At 47.4% G+C, this 27,121-nt stretch overlaps 1 protein-coding gene across 1 annotated transcript in view; it reads left to right on the plus strand.

Annotated features, from left to right (window-relative positions):
* PODXL2 (podocalyxin like 2) overlaps positions 1 to 26,305 on the plus strand; it is a 42,296-nt gene extending 15,991 nt beyond the window's left edge. Inside the window, exons 3-8 of the mRNA XM_074957644.1 lie at positions 9,633 to 10,561; positions 12,080 to 12,154; positions 16,817 to 16,973; positions 18,637 to 18,698; positions 21,469 to 21,648; positions 22,332 to 26,305. Of these exons, the coding sequence (XP_074813745.1) occupies positions 9,633 to 10,561; positions 12,080 to 12,154; positions 16,817 to 16,973; positions 18,637 to 18,698; positions 21,469 to 21,648; positions 22,332 to 22,541 (1,613 nt within the window). The 3' untranslated portion in view covers positions 22,542 to 26,305. The remainder of the gene's footprint in view (positions 1 to 9,632; positions 10,562 to 12,079; positions 12,155 to 16,816; positions 16,974 to 18,636; positions 18,699 to 21,468; positions 21,649 to 22,331) is intronic.
* The last annotated feature ends 816 nt before the right edge of the window (positions 26,306 to 27,121 follow it).

Below are 27,121 nucleotides of genomic sequence, written 5' to 3' on the forward strand. Positions count from 1 at the left end.
GCCTACAGATCACTCATTGTACATGCACACTCCCCCTCTGACACTCACATGGATCATGCAGATGCTCCTCAGACACTTGTGCTCATGGTGAGATACACAAAAGTTTACACTCCCCCCCATCTCTTGTATGTTCAGCCCCCAGCCTCACGTGTATAGAGAACACGCTTCGTCGTCATTCAGAAGCACTTTCACACATGTGTAAGCACACACAATAGCTTCACGCACACACACATACCCCTCACGCTCCCATTGGCTTGTACATCTAGCCAAAGAATCTCACCCCCTCATCACACTTGCACATTAACAGCAATAAACACAGAGCACCAAAACCAGTCTCATCCCATGCACACACTCGTCATTCAGAGCACACCTGCCTCTTCCCACGCTCGCACAGAGTCTCTCACATGCTCTCTCTTTGCTCTCCTTTACACACACACGTCCTTATCGACTCACCACCAAACAGCTGCAGTACTTCTGAGGGCTGGCCTTCTGCCAACCAGTGCTCTGTGCGGCTCACATCTCAGAACCTCAGTTAATACAACTCCTTGAATTATTCCGCAGCTTGGGAGCTCATTTCTATTTAAAATTTAATTAGAAACCTGGTGTGTGTCATTTGATAATAAAGGATATAGTAATAGCGTCCCTAAACTGGGAAGCTTTCCCCAATCACACTTGGCCTACAAGTCTGTGATATACATGCCACATGTGTGATGGAAATGCCATGTGATTCCCTATGGAACTGTGTAACCAATTGCATTTATTATGTTACTTCTAACATACCAACCCATGAGTGATGGATTGTTGTTGTTTTTTATACCAACCTGCCAGAGAAATGTTTCTTTTGTTCACCAAATGTAACATTTCCTCCCAAAATTACAGTGGAGTAAGGCCCAGGATGGGAAAATTCAGTTCTGGTCTGCGGTCCAGTATCAATCAAGGCTAGAAATGGGTCAGTGATACCATTAGAAAGGAATGATCCCCAGCTTTGTAACAGGACACATAACATTTGCTTCTTTCACTGTAAAGTGTAAAGATATTGGGCCTCAAAATCACAGTCTGATGTAGGCTAGATTTCTAGAGATTTCAAAGCTGTGTTCATTTTTTCCCTCTCGCTCTGAAGTCTGTAGAGTTGGACTCAGCTCAGCCTTTGTGTGGCTTTGCAGATGGAGGGATACAAAATGTAATCCCAACACATTTCTTTGTAATGTTCTCAAACTTTCCTAAAATATGTGTGCTTTTTGTGGCAAACACATGACATGTAGAGAACACCTGGTACTCATTTGGGATGGCTGGCATTACTCAGCTTGTGGCTTTGTCTCTCCTGGGTAACACGCTCCTGCTGATAAAATCTTTATGCCACACCACAATGTATTTACATTGGCTTCAGTGGGTCCCTGCCTGAGTAAGGACCTCAGGATTTGTCTCATACTGTCTTGGATTTTTATCCATGCTCCTCCTCCAACTCTTGCCATGAATGTGCATTGAAATGCACTGTCCTCCACACTAGCTCATTGCCACCCCCTGTATCTTTTATATATGCACATTCCTTGCCCATCAGTTAATGTATCTTGTAGAGTCAAATACTGAGTAAGGGGGCTTGGCACAGGGGTTTCTGTGGTGGACAAGGTGGGGGTTGGAATGCTTTGTCCTTAGGACAAGGAGCGGCAGATGAATTGCTGTACAGCTACGAGTGCAGCAATTGCACAGGAGGCTTTGACTGGCAGATTTATGTATGTGTGGACCCACTAGGTATGCCCCTAACTCTGCCTTGCCCTGCTTTCAAAACCCCCTCCCATTCAAAACCCATTTGCATTGAGGCAAATGGCCTGCAGAGCACAGGGGGGTGGAGGAGGGGAAAGATTTCTCTGAATCCAGCCTTCCTGCACAGTGGAGCAACATCCATGTCCTTGCCTGTTGGGCAGTGCGTGAGATGGGGTTTAGGATTTACACCATGGCAGCAGCCCTGCAGTGGCTGGAGTCTCAGACCACAGCACCAAAGCCATCACCCCTTTAGCCTTTGCTTAGTGAGTTGGCCGGTACTCTGGGGAGCACAGAGGGTATCTGGGGGCTAGTGCAGGGTCATGGATCAGTGTGAAGGTATTTCATTGCTTGTCCTTGTGTGTGTGGGAGCCAGCGCTAATTATCTGGCTTAGTTTGAAAACCCCACAGAGGATGTGCAGAAAAAAGTAAAGGGAATTTGTAATATACCAGTGCCTCACTAAGGAATGGGGAATATTTCAATGCAGGGTGCTTGGAGACTGAGTCCAGGGTTTCCTGCTTCTCCCAAATGCAGAATGAGTCTCTTCTAGTTCTTCCTGCTGGAATGGTGGCTGTCAATTGTGTCCAAGACATGATTAAATGATTCTGAATGTCTTGGGAAGCATTGGGGTCTTCCTATGATATTAAGGTGACTGATATGTATATGCAGTAGAACATATAGCACCCCAGCCAGAGGATGAGTACACCCAAGACCTGAAGTTATTGGCACTTCGGTCACTGACTTCAATGAGAACAGGATCTGGCCTGTGAAGTTTAAAACTCCCCCTCGAGGATGATGTGCTTGGCATTTTTCTCTGTCTTTGTTTCTGAATGCAGCTGATACCCTGGCCCAGGGAAGAAGAAGACAGTGCTGTGCGTGAGAGTCACATTACAGGGCTGACCAAGGACCAGAGCAGAGACTTGGAGGCAGATCACCACTGGGGTGAATTACTTAAGGAGAGCAGATGTTAACCCACAAGGAGGGACCAGTGGAGGAAGAGTCAGGGCAGGGCTGGTGCTCAATACAGGAAAGTAGACGAGGGAGGAGGCGCTCCTGTAATGTTGGAGCTCCCTTCTCGATGTCAGCAGCAAAGCTCTGTGTGTAACACAGCATTGATTTGCTCCTTTCCTTCTAGGCACAAGCTCCTGTTGTAATCCTGGGAAGGGGAATGAACTGTGCTGTGTTCCACATGGCATGTGCATATATGACAATTTCCTGTAATGTCCTGGACAAACCCAATTGAACTAAGGTTAAGTGTTTTATGAGTTCATTGTATTAAAAATGCAAATGTTTCCATATTATTGTGGGATTGTGTGTAATATCTCAAGGGTGGAGGCAAGACTAATGTAAACCCTGGGAAGTGTTATGATCTTCAAAGGACTCTTTTAAACAATGTGCCAGATAAGAATGAACTTTTATTTGAGTGGGTTTCCTACGACATACTTGGGAGGAGAGGAAGGCAAATTCCTACCTCTGGACCCAACCTTTTGAAGCTATACCCTGGGGAGAAATCCATTGTCTGCTCATCATCTGTTCTCAGGGTCCCAAGATCAAAGAACCAAACTGTATGAAGGAGTAACTCACAGATGCATGGGTGTTCTTGTTCTGTTCAAAAGGTGTTATGAACTTGTAACCACAGAAAAACCCCTGGGTGGGGTTTGAAGGACTGACCACCTCCCAGAGCCCATCTTGGAGTTGGGGGGTGACCTCTGGTAAGCTTATTAGTATCCATGTAGGTTATTTTATTGTTTTAATATGTAATGCTTTTACCTTATGAATAAATGTGCTTGCTTAGAAAGGGCTGTGTGGTACCTTCTAAATGTGGGCAATTATGCTGTTTGTTGCCTCCGAGGAGAAAGCAAAGCAGGCCTGCCTAGGCAATCTGACTTACAGGGGAACGCACAGTATCACAGGGAACTGTGCTGCTTGGAAAAACTGTGATCAGGAGGGAGAGATGGAGGTCTCTGCCCAAGAGAGGTGATGGCAGAGAAGCTGGAAGCCTAGAGTGGGTGCCCTTGCTAGACCATAGAGAGGAGTATTGGCGCAGTTGCTCTGAATTATGACAGCATGTTGCAGACTAAAGGACCTGGAGGCATGGCCTCCCTCCCCAGCTGTCCTCAACTGCCTCCTGGTCACCACCATTGGTCTGGTTAATGCTAGGTGACCTGGTATCCCCAAAGCTAATGAGGAAACCAGAAGCTTTTCAAATTGTCATTTGAGTTTGACTTTTTCATTTATCCTTTGCAGTAAAATTAGATTGAGTGACTCCTGCAGGGACGTGTGCCTGCAGCAGGGCCCCAAATGACCTCCATCCCCTCCTGTTTCCTCCTAATGCATTGCATCTTCATGGCAAGCAATGGGGTTTCCTCACTAACTTAAAAGAAAGAAGAATGGGGTCTGCTTTAAAAAAAATGGCTTCAGCTCCATCCCTGGTGTAACCCCACTAACCTGACTTTATTGACACCAGTAGAGTTGCACTGGGCCATATCCATCCCTGGTGTGTCTGCCTGGATCACAAATCAATATTATTCTTCTTAGGCTCAATCAGAATCAGTCCCACTGCCCTTCCTGTTGATTTTTTCCCCAGTGGTGGGTAATGTAGGCCTCTAAAATCCTCCACTTACCCCATCTGTTCCTCCCCTGCCAAGACTTCACGTTGGGCCAACCCAACCTTCGGGCTCAGGGACAGCTCTGTGCTCCCTGGCTGCCGAGAGTCTATTCCGAGAAGGGTCAGTTAACGTGTTAGCGCACGTTAAACCAGGATGTAAACAAGCGGCATCCTGGAGCTGAGTGCAGGCAGGGGGCTGCTCAGTGCTAAGCCTCTTACACATGGTCTTTACCAGGTGCTTCATTGCATTAATGTCTTGGCTGAAGATGGGATTAAGAACTGTAGATTTGCTGTCAGTCTGGAAAGGGAGGTGGCTCATTTCAATGGGCCTAGAGGGGAGCAGAGGGGATAGCTGTGGCGGAGGGCCATTAATGCACTCAGAAGAAAGGGGGTTCTTAATAAAAGGGCAATGAGGTGGGAGAGACTTTAATTCACTGATTGTTTAGTTGGAATTTATAATTGTAATACAGTGTCCAGCCCGTCTCTCCTGTTACCCCAGCATCTTCTCTCTCTAGGAATGGCCTCTGTTAAACAGGGAATAAGTGGGAAATTAAAAAGGGTTTTTTGAAGTGCCACATGCCACTGTAATGAACCACAACCACATGTATAAAGACTTGATGGTCCTCAGCAATGATCAAAACTGGGACTCTTAAGCAGGGAAGATTCCTCTGTCAAGGGTGGGAGCCAGCTAGGAAAACAGGGTAGAGAAAACTTGTGTTTTGAATTTTGGTAATAAACCAGACTCCTTTCTTGTAATGGAAAAGCATTCACACCAAGTACATACACAAGAGAAATGCCAAAAAGAGGACAGGTATTTGGAAATGGGGTCACCCTTTCTAGCGTACTCAGGGCTCCCCAGCCAGCAAGCCAGAATCTTTAGCCAGGTTCTCTGAATATTAACCTGATCCTGAACAAGTGATGTATGGTGCAGTATGTTAATGTTGTATTGTAACGTTGCCCTAGTAAAAAGTTTCAGCAAAATAAACCAAACTCCTAAGAGGGGAGAGTGACTGAGAAAGCACCTGCTGTGTGAAGCTTTATTAACTGGGGAAGAAAGCGAAATTGAGGCAGCAGCAGGGCCCCAAGCCAGACTGGGTAAGCCCTGCTACCTGGAGATGTTAGCATCCTCAAACTGGAGTTGCAGACCTCTGCACGTGCTGTCCTCTTGTGCCATTCTCCTCTGGGATACAGGTGGGGGTCCCATGCCTTTTTGTGTTGCTCACCCTGCTGTGCTGCTCTATTATCTCTTAAATCTTCATTTCTGGTACATGTAGTAGATCCTTCCACGAGGAAAAACTCATCTTTGAACATGGCCATATGTACCCAGGTATGATCTAATCTACCACCGACTTCAGTGGAATGCCCATAGAGCAGAGCAGCACGGTCGGTAGAATGGAGATCTAGCTGTGAAGGGGTTAATGATGAGACTGTAGCTTGCTCACTTCTGACCTCTTCTCTTCCCCTCTCTCTTGCATCCTTCTATTCCATAATAGGTCTCCACTTCCCTGTTGAAATATGATGCACTCATAAACCAGCCTGACGAATCTGGCATTGCAGCCAGCTACCTAATACCCATCCTGTTAACATAATACCCAGCACCTCCTCGCCAGGGTGAGTGCAAGTAACTTGAGTCAATCTGGACTTCATATTCAATGATGTAGGGTGACAGGATGCAGTTACTGTAGAAATCTCAGTAGTACTCTGACGGGGGCAGGATCAGTCTAGCTGCTCGGCACACTGGGGAGCTGGACAAGATATCACCTGACTGTTTCTTTGCATCCAAGCTCTGTGACTCAGACTACAAGAAAAGGTGATCTTGGGTGCTCAGCTTGAGGTGTCTTACAGGGACCTGATGTTCAGAAAGTGCTGGACACCTGCCCTCTAAAAAATCAGACTCCTTTGAAGTGATTCAGGAGGGGACCTTAAAATCAATAGTTGCTTTTGAAGATCTAGGTCTTGATGTACACTAACTAAAGAGGCTGAACCATTACTCCAGATCCCTGAACTCTGGAGGTGTCTGCATCCCGATTGGGATCTGGATTCTGCAAATATCTTTATAATGGGCAAAAACAGTGCCTGCCAGATCTGAAAACCCCTGAATTTAGGGACAATCCAAGGCCAGATCTGAATTTTGCCGTGTGGGCCTCATCTGTAAAGTAACTGGTAGAACAGAGTTCTTTGCAGGATTTTAGGGACATTTAGGTTTTAATCCGAGCCAGGTTCTTGCTGGGCCAGACGTGTAGTAGGACCCTGGGCTTAGCATGCAGGGAGGTGGTGCTAGTGGGGAGTGGAAACGTTAAATCGATTAGCACTGAGTCTGAGGACTCCTGCCTCTGCTTCCATCTCACTGACTCACTGCTGGAGAGAAGCAGCTCAGGTTTCAGTTGTAGGCTGCCCTGTAAACAAGAGCCTGCTGGGAGGTTGCAGGATCAGTTCTCTCTCAGCTTTGATCTCAGTGGTAAGACAGGAGGAGGCTGCAATCCATCAGCTTCCCTGAGGGCTCACTCACCCTGAATGCTCTCTGTTCAGAGGAGAGCAAGCAGGCTGAATCAATCACTTGAGAGCTTTAACCCTTAGGGAATTGGCTAATTCCCAGGTGCTCTAATAGTTTAAGAAAAGGTCAGCTGCAAGTGTTTCAAGGGAGGCTGATGTGCCAGGAGGGTTTCCAGCTGTTAGGGAGTAGTGCTCTTGCTTGCTACTTGGCCAGTCCCAACCCTGTGCAAGGAATCTGTCTGCTTTCCTGCTGTGTGTCTGTGTAGTCCAGTGTCCCATCTCTGACTGTGCCCAGTGCCTTACGCTTCAGGAGGAGGCCAGCCCTTCCCTCCTCACCCACAGTGCACCTGTGCAGGCGCGATTCCCACAGTTCTCAATGGGGCTACTGTATGGAATGCAAATACCAAGTGTTTCAATGGCAGCAGAAGCCTGAGAGCCTGGTGAGGTGCGCTAGTCCTCCCCGACCTAGTGCCCTCAATCCCATGGTCATTCCTGCCATTAACCAGCCTCTGGCTAGTGAGGCAGTGGCTGCTGCATATCTTCAGACAGGTGGATGACGACAGGGCGATTAGCTTCAAATGAGGGCACTTGGAAAGGCTGGTTGCAGACTGCAGCCAGAGAGAGGTTTTCTCTTTGCCTGGGCATTAGCTCACTGCTCTTGCAGCCACCTTGGATGACAGAGCATAGACCTCTTTGCTAGCCAAAGAGCGGTGGTGGGGAGGCCTTCAGGTAGCAACCATCTCCTCTGGCCCTTGGAATTCTTGAGACTATTGATCCTGTTTCAGGGGTTTTAGAGCACATTTGCTAGTGAAGAGGCACTTGCCTAGTAGCATGGATTTATGCCATATGCCCTTCAGAGCTCAGATTGAGCCTAAGAGCTCCAGTGGCCCAAGTGACAGTAGATCCTGGTGCCTCGTTTGGGGCCAGAGGTGGGAGAGGCCTCATGGGAGCTCAGTTAACAGCACCCTGGAGGAGCCTGACAGGATCTGGTTTCACTTTGAAGGAAGTCATCAGGAGAAAGTCACCAGCTCCCTGTCACAATGGGGGGAGTGGGCACTGAGCCATCACAGGCATATAAAGAGCCTTAGGGAGAGCTGGGGGCTGATTTTAATATAAAGTTACTGATGTGGGAGATCCATATAAATCAACCACCAGGGAAGGAATTGGTCTGTGAAACCTTTGTGGTCACTGTTAGGGGCGAAAGGATCAACTTGCTTCCTGCTTTGGGAGTATGGGGGGTGAGACTGATGAGTTGCTTGGGCATCACAGAGAGCTTTACCTGCTATGCAGTATCCAAGCGACTCTTGCTGACAACACACTCTCCCCCCTGAACTGAGCTCCAGACGCAGCAGCAGTAAATGGCGGTTTGGGGACGGGTGTCATTCGGAGGCTCCTCTCATGGATGCACACTGTAAGGCATCCAGACGGCTGCCTCCCACCGTGCTTAATGAAGCATCCACTTTGGCAGCCAGGCAAGAACACGGGCTTGGGGATGTCGGACAATCACTTATTTATTTATGAAGAATAACCACAGCCCAAGGAGGTGGGAGGGCCTGTGTTTTCTGGCCGCAGCGAGACTGCTTTCTGGCTCCCAGCATGAACCGCGCTAGGTGTGGGGGAAATGGGGCTTATTCAGAAGGGGGGCCCAGTACTCAGCAGCATTGTTATTGGCAGCTTCTTGATAAGGATGGAGAGACCGATTCATCCCAGGTGGGTCTCCATTGGCATCAGGGATGAGTGTGGCTGGAGCGTGTGGCCTGTCAGTTGTCAGGAGCTGATCTTGCTGCTACTGTGTCAGTCCAGGACATCTCATAGATCCTTGCTGGGCTTCCAAGAGGAGCAACTGACTGGTTTGATTTTCCTGCTGTGAGGCCAAGTGCTCCCTCACCCTGATATTCCACAGGCTGCTGGATTCCCCTCAAAACACCACACAGGCTGGCCTACCAGAACAGCGCCATGCTGCAGTTAGTGAGCCTTCGGTTGGGGATGTGTGGCTTTAGCTCAGTCCCTGTCTCTGTCCTTTATTCCCTATGGCTAAACAGCTTCTTCAATAACCTGATGGTTTGGGAACCCAGGAACCATCTGTGAGGTGATTTTATGCTCTGAGGTGCTTTCCCGACCCAGAGTCTGCTCTCAGTGACACCCGAGTCAATCCAGATTTCAGTGGCGTTACCTGTGTGTAACTGAGAGCAGGATCAGGCTTATCATTTTGTTGTTCCTTTCCCCCTAAATCTCTATAATTTCCACCTTAGTTTGGTAGTGGCTAAATGGCGGAACAGTCTGGTATCTGTTTGAGGGCCCCCATATTAAATGAATTGCAGGATCTCAGCCTACTCCCTAGTGCATGCAAACCCACCTCATGAACACCGCCAACAGAACTGGCACTGATTGGCCCCTGGGTTGGCAGGCTCAGTGGAGAGGCCTGGTACAGAAGGGGCTGTGAAGTCTGAACCTCTCTGTCGTCCCTCGAAGGGTTCCTCCAGGCTGGGGTGGTGAATGCATAGGAAGCTTGCACTGCTGTTGCCCAAGCTGCATCTGCCAATCACATTCTTCTCACTAACATATGAACTTAACTCTATTAAACGAACCCATTTCTCTCTTTGGTGGCAAACACCAGGACACTCTCATAGGGCCTCCGACCTCCGTCATCTGTGTCCCTAAATAGATAGACCCTGGGCTCGTTCCCTCCTCCCTGCTTTCATCCCCCAGTCTTTCAGTGTTCATGATCATTCGTGATAGACTCCTAACTGAAGCGTCTTGGATTTGTTTTAGACTACAGTTTTCCAGTCACCTCTCATAAGGCCCTGCCCAACGGAAACAGGACGCAGGTTAAAGACAACTGGGAAACTGCCCCCCTTCAGCCGTCATCGGATTCCATGGAGCCTGACCCACATACGCCTTTCTCCGGTGCTCTGGAGGAAGAGGAAGGGCTGCTCCCCATAAACAAATCTAAGGGAGGGCAACAGAGCAGCCAGACTCGCTGGCCAAAGGACATGTCTTCAGAAGTGGCTGGCCAGGAGGACTCCTTGTTCTCCCTCTTGATCTCCACAGCCTCCAGCAGACTGGGTGTTGTGACTGAGGCAGCTGTAGAAAGGCAAGAGGAGGACTCTGTTCCTGAGCACACTTCTTCGGGCTTTGACCTAGGGAGCAGCATGGGGCCGAGTCTGCTGCCTGTGTCCTCCATCCTGTCGGTCACCACTGCAGGATCCCAAGGTGTCGCAGAACATGCCATCGAGGTGACTTCAGGAAATATTGGGGCTACAGTGGGAGCTGGAGTGGAGCTAGCAGGGACCATGGCAACAGCAGAGTCCACACAGACCCTGGTGGGAGCTGGAGTGGTGCCCACAGAGCTCCCAGTGAGAGGGGAGCTCATTGAGCCCACAGTACGAGAGGGAGGGGAGCAAGTGGGGCCCACAGTGCTAACTGGAATGGAGCAAACAGAGGAAATTCCTGAGGTAACATCTCCTGGAGGCAGCCCCCAAGATCCCAAGATTGTTTCTGGTAGTGGTGGTGGCGGCCCCCCAAATGCCAGCTCCTCGGCGGCTTCCTTGGATGGGTCTGACGAGCCAGCTGCAACCCCTTCTCGGAATGGCATGAAGCTGGCTACCGAGACCATGGCAGCAGGGTGGAGCTTTGTGCCACAGACCGGGGACGCCCACCTGGCTGTGCTGTCAACAGGACTGCCCTGGAACTCGGCACAGGTATCCCATTGTGGGAGGGAGGGGGACTCATTATGGAATATGTTTGTGTATTAACCCTTCCTCTCCCAGTGCTGTGTGCTATTAACTTATACTTACCTATCCCTGCTTTCAAATTCCCCATCGCCAGGCTCGTGGACATAGTTGCTGGGACTTTTCCCATGACCCCACTAAAGGTTGTAGGGGATTGTTCCCTCTTTCATGGCACATTGTGGAGATGCCTCAGGTACTGGGTGTGTGTGCGGGTCAATGCACCAAGAAACCCTCCCACACCGTTTTGCTTCTACCCTGCTGTCTGTGTGTATCTAACCAATGTGACCTTTGGGCAGAAAACAGCAGTGAAAGTGTTAAAAGCTAGCTCCTTTCAAGTCCAGCTATATTTCTTCAGGTTGCATTATTGGAAATGTAAGTGCATGAATGGCCCCAAACACCTCTGGGAGGTGCCTATACCACCAGTACCTGCATCACTACCCGTGCTGCAACTGTTGGTGTCTGGACAGATGCAGGACACGTAGAGCAGGGCTGTGAGGATAGGATTGTGAGGTGCACAGATGTTATGGTAATAGAGGCCACCGAAGTGCCAAGATAGATGGGGGTGGAGGTTACAAGGTAGCAGTACAGTAAGATTGCAGGTGGTTGTGCAATTGCAGGGTAGCTGTGCAGTGGCACCTGCTTTGAGATCTGTTGAGGCTTCTCCTGTGCTGCAAAAATTTTCTGTAAGGGCTGGATGGTGTAAGGAATGGAGAAAGAGATCCAGAGCTTTTCACCACTAGCTCAGCCAATTTCAGGGCCACTCAAGCTGGTAGTGAGTGAGGTGACCAAGTCATCAGCATCGGATGGCTGTTGAACTGCACTTTAAGTCTCGTTTTGAAACAATAGGCAGCTGCTAGTAGTTTAGCTGAGGAGGAGGGCTCCATTTCGGACTGCCTGCAGAACTGCTTTGGATGGAGTCTCTGTTGTGATAATATGCAGCGGAACCTAAACAGCGGATCCGGCTACCAGAGTGTCTAGCTCCATTTGGAAGATATAACGTAGTAAACAGGTGTCCATATCACACAAATCAGTCTGGCAGTGAGCTCTAATTGCCTGTCCCCTCCCCCATTCTTATTCTCAATAAGGGAGCCAAGGACTGAATACACCATTAGATAGCCCCCAGACAGCAAGGCTGATGGGCATGGCAGCCTGTAGGGAGCTTACCCGGCCACTGATCGTATTGTCCCTGCTCTGTGGATTAACAGGGTACCGAAATCCACTAGCACTCAAATGAAAAAGAAGACATTTCTTTTCTACGCATGTATGTCACAGCCTGAAGAATGGGGCATGTCCTCCAGTATCCCGTCTTTGGAGAATCCCCTCCATATTGGAGAATATGCAGTTCCTCCAGAGCTTTCCCAAGAGTTCAAATCCCTGCTCTCAGAGTACAATACAGCCCCTCACTCGCTGTGCTCAAGCTTCTTGTGCCTTCTGCAGGAAACTGCATTCTCCTTCCAAACCCAGCTGTTATGTGTCTTGTCTTTTCAGGTGATCTGCAAGGACTGGAGTAATCTGGCAGGGAAAAACTACATCATTCTGAACATGTCTGATAACATCGACTGCGTAAGTCAAACACAAGAGACTTGAATAGAATGAGAGTAAATGGGAAATAGCTAGAATACTAATGTGGGGGCTGACTCTGCTACACAGGGCAGCAAAATATTTGTTAGTGTGACTTATCCTAGGATCCATAGGACATTTTCTAGGGCCAGCACAAATCCTAGCATCAGCACTGCTGTCAAGAAACTGCAGCTCTTGTGTGTTGCATGCATCTCTGTGTGCATTTGCCATCCTCTTCTTTTTCTGGGTTAGCAGGCAAGATAGTGGAATCAAGATGATCCTAGGTTTAGGTATAAACCCAGTTTTTCATAGAATGTCTGTCCCAGATCTTCAAATGGGCTTTTAAAAAGGTGTCTACAAGTTCTGCATTTGTAGCCTTCACTTGTCCCTCTTGTCTCTCAGTCAACGTAACTAGAAATTTGTGTAGGGAGAGTGGGAGCCTTGACTGAGGCCATCCTCCATGGGTTATGATACTTGGTACATGTTCATCACACTTTCCATTGGAGGATCTCAAAGCACTTTACTTTTCAGAAATTCATGGGACACTTAAAAATTGAATTTTTTTAATTGACTGTTTTTTTAAATCCAATTTCCAGTAGAGTGCCCCCTTTAAGTACTAAGGAGTGCCTGAAATTAAAATACATGTACTCCTTACATTTTATAGATTATTTTCTGCTATTTAGATGGGCCTCTTCAGTGAGTCAGTTTCTCTTTTGCTAACTGGCTAAACAAGAGAACAATGATATGTCCATTCAATAACATTTTGTGTATCATCAATATAAATCTGAAAATAGCTTTTTGCTGTATTTCAGTTTTAGTGATCTTGAATGTTCATTGTAACTAGATTTGGTATAATAGTTTCAGAGAGAAATGTGATGTTTTAAATTGATGGTGTTCCTTTAATTAATTGAATTAAGCCTCTCCACAGCCCAGTGTTGTTGATAAGCATTATCTCAGTTTTACAGCTGGGGAAACTAAGGCACAGAGCAGTGAAGTGACTTGCTTCAGGACACACAGTGAGTCAGTGGCAGAGCTGGGAGTAGATCTAAGATTCGCAATCCTGTGCTTTTAGCCACAAGCCCATCCATTCAGAAGGATAGAGATTGGGTTTATAATATTTAGCCCGTGGTCTGCATTTTCATTTTCCAGACTTTTTCAAATGCTAATGGTCACAATCCCCATGGGAAGACGGTTAATATTATTCCCATTTTACAGATGGGAAAAGAGTTGGCAGCGAAAGTGTTTTGACCAGTGTCGGATCTGGACTTAGATCATAGTAATTGCTGGGTAGAAGTCCAGTGTTCAAACTACTAAGTCATATTTCTCTTTTGGTTTTCTTCTAAACCAGTATGCAGTACTGGGTTCTATGCTCACAGTGCAGTCACTGTGGAAGCAAGCACAGCATCTGTTCTTAGCTTAGCAGTAGCTCCAATTCAGCCTGAAAAGTCAGAACCGATTTTACTGCAGGTAGGAACACTGCCTAAACACCAGGTTTGGGATCTTTAATTTCCACCTGGATGTTCCACCAGATGGGAAGGAGCCTTTGTTTTCCATCTCAGCTGCAGGCCAGTACCTGAGGTAACACTGCATTCCCTAGTCATGCAATGACCTGGCAAGATTGGGGTCTGATCCCAAGACCCAGACTTTTTTCCTCTCCTCACTTTTGGAGTATGATGTCTCTGCTCACGTTTCTCTGATGATTCTGCAAATAAAGACTCATTGTTTCCAGAGTAAATGGTTCATGCTGTCACTAAATCTTCCTTAAGTGCCTCTCCTCTTGTCCCCCTGCCTCCCCCTTATCTTGTTTGCTTTCTAGTGTCTGTTAACCAGAAGTGCTCTGCTAATCCAATACTCACCCATCAATCCCTGAAAGCTGCAGTTAATTGATGGACCCAAAGTCCCTCGTGTATCTCTGGTAAAAGGGCCCATTCACCTTTGGAACCTCCCACGGGCCATTTATCAAACCCTTGAAGACCAGTTATCAAGGGGACAGGGTCAGGTTGTCCTTTGTGATTTTTAAACTGATTTTTAAAATATATGATTACTTTAGAAATTTGAAACGGAATGTTCTCTGATTAAATATTTTCTCCTCTTTGTGTATCTGTTTTTTTATCATAGGTCCCTGTACAGGACTGAGCGTGGTTTTTTTGTTCTTGCAGGATTGCTCTTGAGCACTGATCTATGCACATGGGTCTTTTTTAAAAAGAGAAAATGACACCCCTGAAGAATTTGTTTTAGAAACAATAAATATATAGAATGAATGATAATTTTCTAAAGGGGTATAAGAAATATGTTCCTTTCAGTAAGCCTCCTGACATTAGCATTGCCCCTTCAAACAGAGAACTGTTTGTCCTTCATACCATTTTAAGTGCTTCTGTCACAACTAACATTTACAGTTCAGAACATCAGCGCTTAAAAATAAGCTTGTGATGGTTCATTTCCTATCCACCTCGGTCATCATCCCTCTCTCTCTGCCATTTCATCTGTGTACTACACAAGTGCAATTTTGCTGTATGTAATAGCTCTCGTCTCTTTCTGTTGCCATTTGCAATCATTGAGATTTAACCATTGGAAGCAGATGAAAAGTGAAAGCAAAAGTGCAAGGGACTGGAGGTGTAATCCTTGGCTATTCCCTGCCAAATATAGATGCCGCTCTTGGGCAGGCAGGACTGGACTGTTTTTCTACTTGACTTCAAGTTTCAAAACAAATATTCCCAATAAGTGGTTTATGCTGTCCTCAACCTTATTCAAAGGGACACCTGTCAACTTAAATATTTAACACAAATGTTTCCCTTCCCTGTGTTGTATTCTTGTTTTATATGATTGAAACTGAAAGGATTTTTGCCGTTTACATCAAACTCCCTCTTCCCCCGCCATCACAGTTGATGCAGTTTGTTTACTGTCTGTTGAACTTCATTCAGATTGGACAGTGAAAGTAGACAGGTTGGCTTCCATTGAGTGTATCAGTTTTGCTTTCTGGCTCCTGTACACTAGACCCATTCTGGGTTTTGTGGGGGTTTTCAGTGCTGCAGGAGAGAGTAGTATTTGCATTTTTAAGTGATTTATTGATTTATTTAAATTAGTTTAGAAAAAAACATGCAGATATTTCTGTTTGTTTTAAGGGCCCGATGCTATGACGTGCTGAGTGTCAACGGGCACCTCTCAGCACCTTGCAAGATTGGGCCCTAGGATTCTGTACCCCTTACCACAAACACGCTTTTACCAAGATCTCCATTGTAGACCCAAATTGGCTGGGTCCCTTTATCTTTCTAATGGGTTCTAAGTGCCCAGTTCCTGTCTGGGCAAAACTCTCATAGATGTCTGGTAGAATTGGACCTAACAATAATGCATGTCCATTCAGGGCCCTGCCTCCATTCACAGGCAATTTGAGCCTGAAGTCTCTCTAGCACTGCGAGTTATCCTTTTGCCGGATTAAAACTATGTCATGGCTGCCGTCTTTTCAGCCAAGGAGAACTGCTGGAGCTGTTGGGGCCTCTTCTGTCTCATTTGCTTCTGTTACTTCAAATATTCTTCCCCTCCCACCCTATTCTTCTCAGGCTGAGCGTGCTACCCCTCCCTTCAGGATCCCCAGGCCCCTGCTGAGCCATAGGTGGTGGTTGCGTCACAATGTGGAGAGCTGGCCACTAGGCCAATGCTGGCTGCATGGCCCCTGTGTGTGGTTCTGAGCAGGTGGCCCCCGCGGTGAAGTTGTGGAGCAGTTTCCTACCCGTGCCCTCTTCCCATGCCTCTCCTGAGTGGCTGCATATGCTCCCTCAGCTGAAATCCAGAGCCCTCGCCTGGTGAGACATGGCACTCATGGGCTCTTGTGATTCAGGCCTGAGTCCTAGGTGTCTTTTCCAATTAGGCCATTCACTGCTCAGGCCTGTGCCTGCCCTGAGCACTTGGGATTGCCATGGCAACCAGGAGCGCCAGCATTTATTAATCATCCGGGTGGCCTTTGGGTTGGCATGGCAACTGCAGACAGGAATAGAAACACAGGAGTGGGAAAGTGGCAGAGGAGCTGCCAGGCAATGGCACATGTCAGCCAGAGCTGGGCCCCCCTGACCTGGTGCCGGGTGCTGCGAGAATTGAGGCCTTCCCTTCAGGTCTGGCATTTTTTCTTGGCTTCTGAAACAATTTTACTTTAGGCTAAGAAGACAGCTCTGCACACGGGAGTGATTCTGGGATCCCTGCCTGCTGCAGGGAGGGGCTCAGTTGAGGCTGAAGGATGCTACAAAGAGAAACCCAGGGTGAGGATACAGGTTAGGACTGAGGTGCTTCAGCACAGCTGTGTGGGCCAGTACTGGACTGAAAGGAGACGCTGTGATTCTTGATTGAAGAGCCTCTGCAGATCTGGATGTGGAACAAGCACATTGATGGTTTGCATTGTGGTTACTGCCAGCTGCTTTCAGGAGTGCTAAATTCACTTAATTAACACATAAATTTAAACCATCCCTTGAGCCTGTACTGTTCCCTTCCCACCACACACAAGATAATCCCACCAACAGCCCCATTCAGCCCTGCTGTAGACAGGTATAACTCCATTGAAGTCAGTGGCATTGCACTCACTTACACCAAGTCTGCATTTGTCCCTGTATTTCCACTCCACTGGTTCGTCTTTGCCATGAAGGAGGGTAAGATGCTTTCGAATGTTCCTTGTTGCAGGAGGAGTTTCGGCTGGAGAAGGGTCCCCAGCTGCTGTCTCTGGTAGAGGATGCCTTCTCCAGGCAGGCAGATGGACTACAGGCCCAGTGGCTGATCTCTCTGAGCAAACCCAATGAGAATGACAAGCACCTGCTAATGACCTTGGCAGGGGAGCAGGGTAAGTGTTGGTAGAAAAGCTGAGTGGTGGTGATAGGACTGGGAAGGGGTATATCTGGCTTTAACTGCCAATTTTTCTCCTGGTTATAGTGACATTATCCCTCCTGCTATCCCATACAATGCTGCCTCTGTTAGCTATACCTGGTGATTGCAGGCTTGTCTGTATGTCCATAGAGTATAAGCCTCTTTCCCCGCCCACACCATGTCACCCCCCCATGTACAGTCCTGCGGTGGTTTTCCCTCTTGCCAGTCAAATCAGATTCCAGCTTCTCCTCCTGACCTTCAAGACTCTGCAAAGCTCTACTCTCATCTTTCTCCTCCCTTCACTCCTCCAGTGCCTCCTGCTTCACCCCCTCCCTTTTTATCCTTGCACACATTCATCTTTGTGCATTTTTTTTCCCATGCTTGCCTCTGTGCCTCCCTCCCTCTTCTGCTGCAGCACGTGAGATCGTCTGCTCTTTGTTCAGATCTGCAGAGCCTGCCAATGCTACCCAGTGAGGTTAGAAGAACTATTTCATGTCCATTGAAAAGCAATCCCAATGGGAACACTCTGATCAGCTGGGACTGTCACTGTTCTGTACTGCTTCTGCAGTCTGTTTAGGGTATAGGCTCGATGGGGAAGGCCCTATAACTGTGTTATTTCATACAGGGCAAGTAAGAAGTAATGTTATAAAGTGCACCACAGTTATTGGGAAATAATGTTGACATTTAAGAGGTATGTTCTACGTGCTTGTTTAAATTAGTGCATTTCTCCTAACACTGTGGACCATGCCATGTACCATTAAAATGGTTCTTGTAAGCACATGCGGCCCTAAAGTAAACCTTTCCTTCTATTGGAGGGGATCCCCTTGGGGATTAGAAGCTGGGCTGTGTAATGCTAGCAGCACAGCCAGGCTGGGAAGCTGTCAGAAATGGACTTCTGTGCCCAGTTAGGAACCCTGGAATCATCAAGGACTGAAGCATTTTCTGCTGTGAAGAATGAGGCTTTTGTTAGGTTCTCTCTCTGTTGCTGGACCAAACTGGAGAGGCACCTGGAGAGGGAGCAATACTCTTTGGCCTCCAAATCCTACTGAAAGGTCATGCTTTTCTGGCTTGCCAGCTTGGAGAGTATCCTGTGAGCTATGTGGGAAGGAAGCCACTTGGGGGCCACTCAGTGATGGTTAGTGACTCCCTAGCAGGGAGGCTTTTGCAGATTTCTTTCTGCCAGGAACAAAGTTGTTGCAGTATGCCTCCTGACAGTCAGTTGTGTCATGCCTGGTAGGCTGCCTTGCTAGGGATCCCTGCAGAGCACAACACATGTCCTTAAGGATGCTGCAGGTCAGGAGAGAGGTGTATTGGCAGAGCTGTGTGGGCACTCAGGAGTAGCGAGTGCTGCAAGTCAGGGCTGAAATGCATTGGCGGAGGTATGTGTGAGTAGCACAGTGCTTAGCCCCATGATTTTTGGATTCCAGTTATTCCACACTTTCAGTTGCACTTGCATGCACCTGGAATTCCTGGCCAAACATTTACCTCATAAAATAGTTTGTAAACTAATAAAATGTTTGTCCCCTTCTGTGCCACATACTGCCCTGGAATTCCCAGGGAATGCTGATATGCTGAAAGCATGAGCCAAAGCAGAGCATGTAGGGCTGACCACTTCCATCTGGTTCTCTTCTTCTCACCAGGTGTTGTCCCTACGAAAGATGTCCTGATGGCACTGGGTTATGTTCAGAGGAGCTTAGCCGAGGTAAGAACCTGTCTGCCTAACGTACAGGCTGAAGGCAGCCAGTTCAATTAAAATGGGATCGTGCTTCAGTCTAAGGGGGCTCTGAACCCTTCATAAGCAAATTGGCAGAACCCCCTCTTCCCTCCCTGGTGACTGCAGAATGATCAGATGTCAGTTCCCATTAAGAGTGACTGGCTATGGGGTCATCTGTTGTCTCTGGAAAGCTTCTTTGAAATTGCTGTCCACACTTTGGGGATCCTGCATAAACCAATCCCTCCTACCCTGCTCCCCACACCACCATCTGCCAGGATGGGTTGCAGATTTTGTCTGTAGGGTTTTTTATAAAAAGATGAGATCTGTCCAGCTCACCGTATTGCCAATTAGAGCTCTTCTTGCCAGTAGTTGCTCAGCCTCTGCTGAACAGTCCAGGTGAGTTCCCGCACTGGGCAGAGTGCCCTCCAGGGTTACTCAGCCCTCTGTTTCCTAGGGAAGTATCTTTTAATTGTTTTTGCCTGTCATCATATTCCCTGTGTTACGGGGACCATGCTGCAGAGCTGAACCTTAGATTTGCTCCAGAGAGGGGGACACCTGATGAATGGAGGAGGCTGTGTCTCGCTTTCTTCACTCCCCCCAGTGTTCAGGCTTGCTTTTCAGTCCCCTCTGACATCACAGCCTTCAGTACTCCATTTCTCTCATTGACGGCACTATTCGAATTCCATAGCAGACTACTGTTACTCACCAAACATTCCCCTAAGAACCTTGGTGCCCTGGATGAGGAGCTGGGAAGAAGGCAAACTAGTCTATTCCCTGTGAGTCTGCCCCTTTAGCTCATTGGCCTTGAAGGCATTAAGAGCCTGATTCTGTTCTCACTTACACTGGTGGAACTAGATTGACTTCAGTGGAATTACTCTAGTGTAAGTGAGAGCAGAGTCAGACCAGAATGTGTTGGCAGATGCATGTGTTCCCCTAACCCAGGGGTCCGCAATGCAGTGCCCGTGGGCGCAGTGGCACCCGCTGGGGCAGTTGTGTGCGCCCGCAGGACACCGCACTGCCGAAATGCCGCCGAGAAGCTTTGCCGTTTCTTGGCGGCATTTCAGTGGCAACGCTTCTTTACGCTGCCGCTTCTCAGCGGCATTTTGGCGGCGAGGTGTGTGGCGCCCTCCACATTCTTGTGGGAATAGGAATGTGCTATTCCCACAGAAAGGTTGGGGACCACTGCCCTAACCTAACAACCCAGAGCACCTAGACCTAGCAAATTAAGTGCTCAGTGTGGTATTGATTGTCTTACACCAGAGAAAGTCCTAAAAGCCCTACGAGGGGCATTGCTGAAATTGTTTGAATAAGGTACCAGCACCCTGAACTGTCCTTTCCATGGAAAATATGGGAGGAGACTTCAAGGCTCGTTGCTTGTTGTTATTTGAGAGAACAATAAAGCTACCTGCAGAGATCCTACATAACTTATGTTCTACCTCAGCACCTGGAATTCATTCTCCAGCTGTTCTACCTCAGCACCTGGAATTCATTCTCCAGCTGTATCAGTAATGAAACAGACTCTTTATCACAGAGACCTTGTGTAATCATAAGCTTGGAAGAAAGAGGGAGGATATTCTCTTACACTCTTCATACATACTATTGAATTGATACATAACCTTTTTGAAATCTGCCAAGTCACTGAGACCAATCAGCAATGTTCAGCTTTGTTTGCTGACATCCTGTTTCTAGCAGGCAAGGTTTTGTTTTATTTTTTAAAGTTTGGTTATCATGCTTGTCTGGAGTATGTAGCCTGGGGGAGTGAGCATAGGACAGGGAGTCAGGAACTCCTATGTTCTAATCCCAACTATGACACTGATCTGCCATTGTGACTGTGGGCAAGACCCTTAACCTGGGTTTCTCCCTTGTAAAGTGGGGCCTTACCTGCCACCCAGGGGTGTTGTGGATTGAAGTGAGTGTTTGTTAATGCGCTAAGATCATTTCTGTGAACACTCCATGGGTATGTCTACACTGCAGTGGGGAGCAAGCCTCCCACCCCGGGTAGGCAGAGTTGGGTGGGCTTGCACAAGTCTCCACCTGAGCCACACCATCCACACTGCTATTCTTAGTGTGCTAGCTCCAGTGCTGCTAGCACAAGCCTGTCTGCCCAGGATGGGAGGCTCACTCCCAGCTACAGTGTAGTTACCCCATGGGTCTGATTGGCCTCTCGAATATTCAGTATCCCAAGTGGGTCACTCGTGTAGGAACAGAATGCCAGTCTTCCATCGAAGGAGATTTTTATCCAGAACTTTATTCCTGCACTCCTGTGAGCCCAAGTCAGAGCAAAAGAAACAGTAGGTTAGTGCTTAAACATGTAACCACACCCAAGGTCACACTCAGCTGAGTGACTAGTTCTGCCTCCCCCACAGGCTTTCCTCCCCTTTGCCCTCCAGGTAGCTGTTTCTAGAGTATTTCCTCCTTCTGAATGGACTTGAGCCACAGCCCCTGCCTTGCTACCCCACTCTGCACACCTGTGTGAGCCCAGAGCAGGGGTTAACACCTGGTGGTCTGGTTTCTTCCCACTGTCAGTCCGTGGCCTCATGGAAGATTTGTAGATAGTATTAGACTGAGTCACGTGCTTCCTTCCCTCCAACTGTGCAGCATAATCCCACAGCGGATCCCACCAGTCTAGCTCTTGTCCCTGTTGGTCACAGTGAGCCTGTGCACACTGCCAGGGCTCTGGGATTCTGCACAGGACAGTGACTGCAGCTCCTCTAACCCCCAAGTGGTTGAGCAGGCCTTTCTTTTCGGTTAATTTTAGATTGGCATCCAGAACTACTCAACCACCACAAGCTGCCAGTCACGGCCCAGCCAGACCCGCAGTGACTATGGGAAACTCTTTGTGGTGCTGGTCATCATCGGTTCCATCTGTGCCATCATCATCATCATGGGACTTATCTACAATTGCTGGCAGAGGCGCCTGCCCAAGATGAAGAACATGGTGAGCACATGGAGGGTGCGGGAAGACATCTGGACTTGGCTCTTATCCCTCAGGATGGAAGGAGTGGGGTGGCTGGGTGGGCAGGGGATATGTTCCTTCTCCTTGTCCACCTTCCCAGATGAGTTTGGTCGAAGCACCTGGGCCAGATCACTGTGGGTCAATGGCCGTGTCCAGTTTAGAATTTGGGACCCTGATAGATCCAATAAGAGAGCACTAACCCAGTAGCGTTTGAAGCATCACCTGCAGTGGGCCAGATCCAGCTCAGTTCTTCAGTGCAGTCACCTCCATCTTTAATATGGAGGTGCTGCCTGCAGATCCTAGCATGCCATGCTCCATCTTGGTTCAAGCAGCCAGTGTGCATTGCATGCTGGGAACAATGTTATCCACCATAATTTACCCCTTGATATTAAAGTTATGACTTCAGGTGGCTCCATTTTATATAGAATAGGTGCAGCCTTTGGGCTCCTGGCATGTGCCACCTCCTTTCCACCACGAGGGCCAGTTGACCTTCACATGGGGCCATGAACAAACTCCACCCAGTCCTGTTCCCATGAAAACAATAGCAAAAATCTCCATTGACTTTAGCAGGAGCAAGATCTGGCCCTGGCCTTGTGCCTTTGCAGCATTGGGAGCTTTTCTCAGTTTCTGTGTCCCACCCTGCCTCCTCCTCCTCCCCCTTCCAGTCACACGGTGAGGAGCTGCGCTTCGTGGAGAACGGCTGCCATGACAACCCCACCTTGGACGTGGCCAGTGACAGCCAGTCGGAGATGCAAGAGAAGAAGACCAGTGTGAATGGCGGGGGTGCCATCAACGGCCCCGACGGCTGGGATGTCCTGATCACCAAGCGGGCGAGTGAGGACGCAGATGTGTTTGAGGAAGATACACACCTTTAAAAAGAGAAACAGCTTAAATATATGTCTATCCTATCTTGACTTAAGGACTGTGAGGTGAGAGGCAGCTTCTCAGGAACCTCTTATAGGGCTTGGGACAGAGTGACTCTTTCTTGTCGTGGTCCTGAGGCTGCGTCCGAATCCTGGAGCGAGAAGGGTCACTGTGAGTGGAGGGAGGCGGGTGGGGCGCTGGGGTATGTATGTGTATGTGTCTTTTGCTATCAGTAGCACCAATGCTTTTTTCATCACTTTTAAATGCACTTACTTAGCTCTCCGGTAGCGGCTGAGAATGGCTGGATTTGGGAAATAAAATGATGAGGCTAAGATGGACACCAAGTGACTGCCACTGGGGAGTCAACTCACACTGGGTGCCCAACAGGGAGACGGCAGGCCAGACCCTGACCTCACTGGCTCCTGGAGCTGGAATCAGAATCTGTCCCAGCAGGTGAAATAGGAAAATCTGTGTCTTGTTCTGGATCTGGGAAGCAAAGTGATATCCTGGGCAGAGAGTTTTGAAGATCAGATATTCTCTAGTGCCCTTGCTTCAGCTTCTGATGGGACGGGCTGCTATGTTGTTCAGATTAAATCATTTTCCTGTGAGCTCTCATCCCTGCCTAATATCCTCCCCCCACCCCCCCAATTCCTTTTCGGTTACACAAGCACTGAAAAGTTTGAGCACTTTAACCTAGCCTGGTTTGGCTGGATGATTGCAGAGAATTCAATGCTGCACTGCAGAGCCTCCGCTGGTACTTCAGTGTGGGGTGGGAATTCACCTGAAAAGGACAATTACCTGCCTCCTGGCAGCTTGGGAGGTTACATCAGCACAAGATCCCTTGTCTAAATCTTAGAGCAGGAGGCCTTTTCTGCTCCTAGCCCATTTCCATGGTCATGGCCTCCAGTTGTGGTTGATCTTGTGAGATGAACATACAGAGCAGCTGAGACATCTTAATGAAGGAAAATAAGATCCAGAGACTGAAAACTTCCCCTTTCCATTTGGGACCTTACCAGATCTGTTTCAAGGGAGAAGATTCTACTCTCATTCACATCGGTATAAAGCAGGAGTAACTCCGCTGAAGTTACTGCATTTAAACTAGTATAAAAGTCAGTGGGAGCTCAGAATCAAGCCTAAGCGCCCATAGAAGTGCTTCTCAGGCATGCCTTGGGCAAACCTTAAGGCCCCAGCTCCCTGAGGATGTGATAAAATGAACTTGAATATGCATAACTGTGCTCCCAGCCCTGCCTAAATCATGATGCTCAAAATTACTGCTCTTAAGTTTGAAGTGTTTTGTCCCTTTTTTCTCCTCATTGTTCCATGGACCTGGGTCCAAAATAAATACGTAAGAAATTCCCCTCTTCACCCTGTTTTGCATATCTCCATTTTCAGGCTGGCTGGCTGCCTGCGGCAAGATGCTATTAAAGTTTGGTCTTTAAGGGAATAACTGTACAAAAAGATCCAAATGTATTTAATGAGGATTAGCAATTAACTTGTAATTCAAATCAATCTATCTATCTATCTATCTATCTATGTCTGTAGGATGCTCATCACTGATATCTGAGTGCTGAAAGTGAGGATACAAATGAGCTTGTTAATACAGATTCATTTTTGCATAGCATCTTCCATACAAACTGACTTCCAAATCAGCTGAATTGAATAATGCAGGACTATAATCAGTCTGTGCTGTGGAATCAAGAACCACTATGTTGAAAATACTTTGAGGTTCTTCAGGATGAAGCAATGCTATATAAAATGTAAGACATTATATGGTGAATAAATAAAACACTGAGTTAAGTTATGTGTTTATACTGCACCTAGCACAATGGAGCCCAACCTGCTTGTGGCCTTTCGGCAGCACCACAGTATAATGTTAATAATATAGCTACTAATCCTCATTAAATATGTTTAATATTCATTAGCTACTATAAAAAATAAAATCATATTAAATCAAACATGGATTAGGACACCCACACAAAGTACATTTTTCCTTTGTTGGTTTCCCTCACTTGTTCCTTCAATGCTGGGCTGCTTTGCCACTTTTGTTTCATATCCTCTCACCATGTACAGAGACAGCAGAGAGCTGATCAGCTAATACTGAAGCCCAACGGTGACATAAGCCAGCATTTGTTGAGATGGCAGGGACCCACCAAACTTTAAATTGTTAAAGGTTTGTCATCAAGGCTTATTAATTAGCAGCTCTAGCTCTGAATGCTGCCAGCTACCAAGCTCTGGTGGCTTGCTACTCCAGTTCCTTATGGTTAGGGTAGCACCCTGATTGTATCTCAGGAGGCAAAAAGGAAGAGTTCCTGGCTCTTCCTTCTGAGGTTTAGGAGCTCACCACACATCTAGAGTGGTCTTTGGATGTCTGTCAAATGGCCAGATCACTTGCTTCAGTAGCATCTCAGAGGAGGTGTGGCTTGGCTATGTAATCCCACCTTGTCTCCAAAAGCCTTGTGGCTAATAGCATTTTACTATTAAAACTGAAATTCTTTAAAAATCTACCTTCCCCACTTAATTTACTATTTGCATTTGGCTGATCTTGGGAGGGTGAAACTTCATGCATCAGTTACACTGCATGGGCCTGATCCTGCAATCCTTCCATGAGCAAAGAGCTCTTATTGACATCCATGTGCAGGGTTTGGCCATGTGTTCCTAGTCAGTTTTACTCTGGTTCTTGTGTTTTGGGTTTCTAATGCTGCAAAGGGAGGTTTAAAGGAAGAAAAGAAACATATTTTTTTTTATTAATTATTTGTTTAAATCATGGAAACTTTTCTGTTCATATAATTTTGTCACACTTTTATTTTTAACATAAACCCTCAGTGTTGGGCACCAAAGTGGACAGAGGATAGGCTGACAGTTGAAAAACTTACTTTGCATTCAGTAAGGTTTCTTTGTAGTCCTGTCGGCCACGTATTAGGTTACACTGACATCTGGTGGCTTCTGGTAGTTATAGGTTAAATGAATAAAAAAGGACAGTTTTCTCTTAACTGTGAATGCTCATTTTTCCTGTGATTTTTATTAGCACATTCAATTGATAACGACTCACATCTTATTGATACTCTGTAGCTGTTGAGATCACTTGTGATCAGAGGGTTCAGTATGAGGTGAAGTGAGACCGGTGCTATGTAAGCACACCCCTGCTTTACCTCTGCAAAGCAACAACAGGGAGTTGATCTATTGTTCTTTGCGGTCACAGTGCAGAATTCTGAGCTGAGATGCACAGACAGTAGTAGATGTTGCAGTACACCACAGGACACGTACCCATAAGTGAGATGCATCTGCATGGAAATAAAGGTTTTTAAAATAGCTGTCTCTAGTGGTGAACAGCATACATGAAGAAAAGATGTGAGTTGGTGCTTGACTGGAGTGATGGGTAAGTAGGAAGGAAGAAAGAAGAATGGCTATTCAGAAACATAATGAGCTACAGCCTGTATGTTTGGTGGGGTAAAATCCTATTTGGGATGGTCAAAGTACAGGCCGCTAGCCAAATGTAGCCCAGGGGTGTCTGGAATGGGACCTGTGGCCACTGTGTTGTTTAAGCTAGAGATGAAACCAAATGGATCAAGATGCATGCTAAGACTTGTCAAAACTATAGGCTATGTGTCTAGGTGTAGAGTTTGGGGAAGGTATCCAGTAGTGAGCAAGCAATTCATTACAATATATAGTTTGTAAATTGCCTTGAGAACCCTCTGGATGCACAATGCCGCATAAAATGTACGGATATTATTATAGAAGTTATTAGAATGATTATTTTGAGAGCAACAATGGATCCTTTTTACCCTTTCCTGCTTGTTCTCTCTGGCAATAACCTATGTGTCCCGTCCACAGACAAAGTTCCTGGCAATACAGCAGCAAGAGTTTTTCCTGTGGAGTGGGTTGGGGTTCATGGGCCTGACTTTCAAAGGTGCTGAGCACCCTCAGCTCCCAGTGCATCAGTGGAAGCAGTGTGTGCTCATCACCACTGAAAATTAGGCCAATAGCCTCTAGCTTAGACAGCAGTGAGTGTTCTCAGATTCCTTGTTCCTGCTGGACTTGGCTGCAGCAAGCCACCCTTTGTATTTGTTTGCGGCCGTGGCTGAAGAAAGCTTAGGCTTGGTCTACACTGAAAAGATATATTGACATGGCTACATCAGCCAGGGGTTAAAAAACCCAAACCACCACACCACTCTGTGCCCAACATAGCTGTGCCAACAGACCCCCCCCCCAGTGTAGACAAAGCTATGTCGACTAAAGAGGGTTTCCATCAACACAGCTGGCTTTGCTGGGGGAAGCGGTGTTCCTACACCAACAGAAAAACTACTGTTGGTGTACGCTGCACCTCCAGTATGGGTCTCCAGCTCATACGTGGCTGACAAACATAAAGCCTTCCTCTCCCCACTTGGTGGAAGTGCTGCTCTCTCAACCCCACCAGTGTTCCCAGCCTCTATCTACTGGGATGGAAGAATAACTATACTATCCCTCTTCCAGCCTCCTGGCTGCTAATAAGTACAGAGTGTCAGAGTGTCTCTGCTAAAGGAATCTGTTGTTCCTTTAGCTGTCTGCCTGCTATTCCTTAGAGAGAATGTGTGTGTCTGTGAGAGAGAAAGAG

The sequence above is a fragment of the Natator depressus genome, chromosome 7, assembly GCF_965152275.1.
Source record: "Natator depressus isolate rNatDep1 chromosome 7, rNatDep2.hap1, whole genome shotgun sequence".
NCBI classification, from domain to species: Eukaryota; Metazoa; Chordata; order Testudines; family Cheloniidae; genus Natator; species Natator depressus.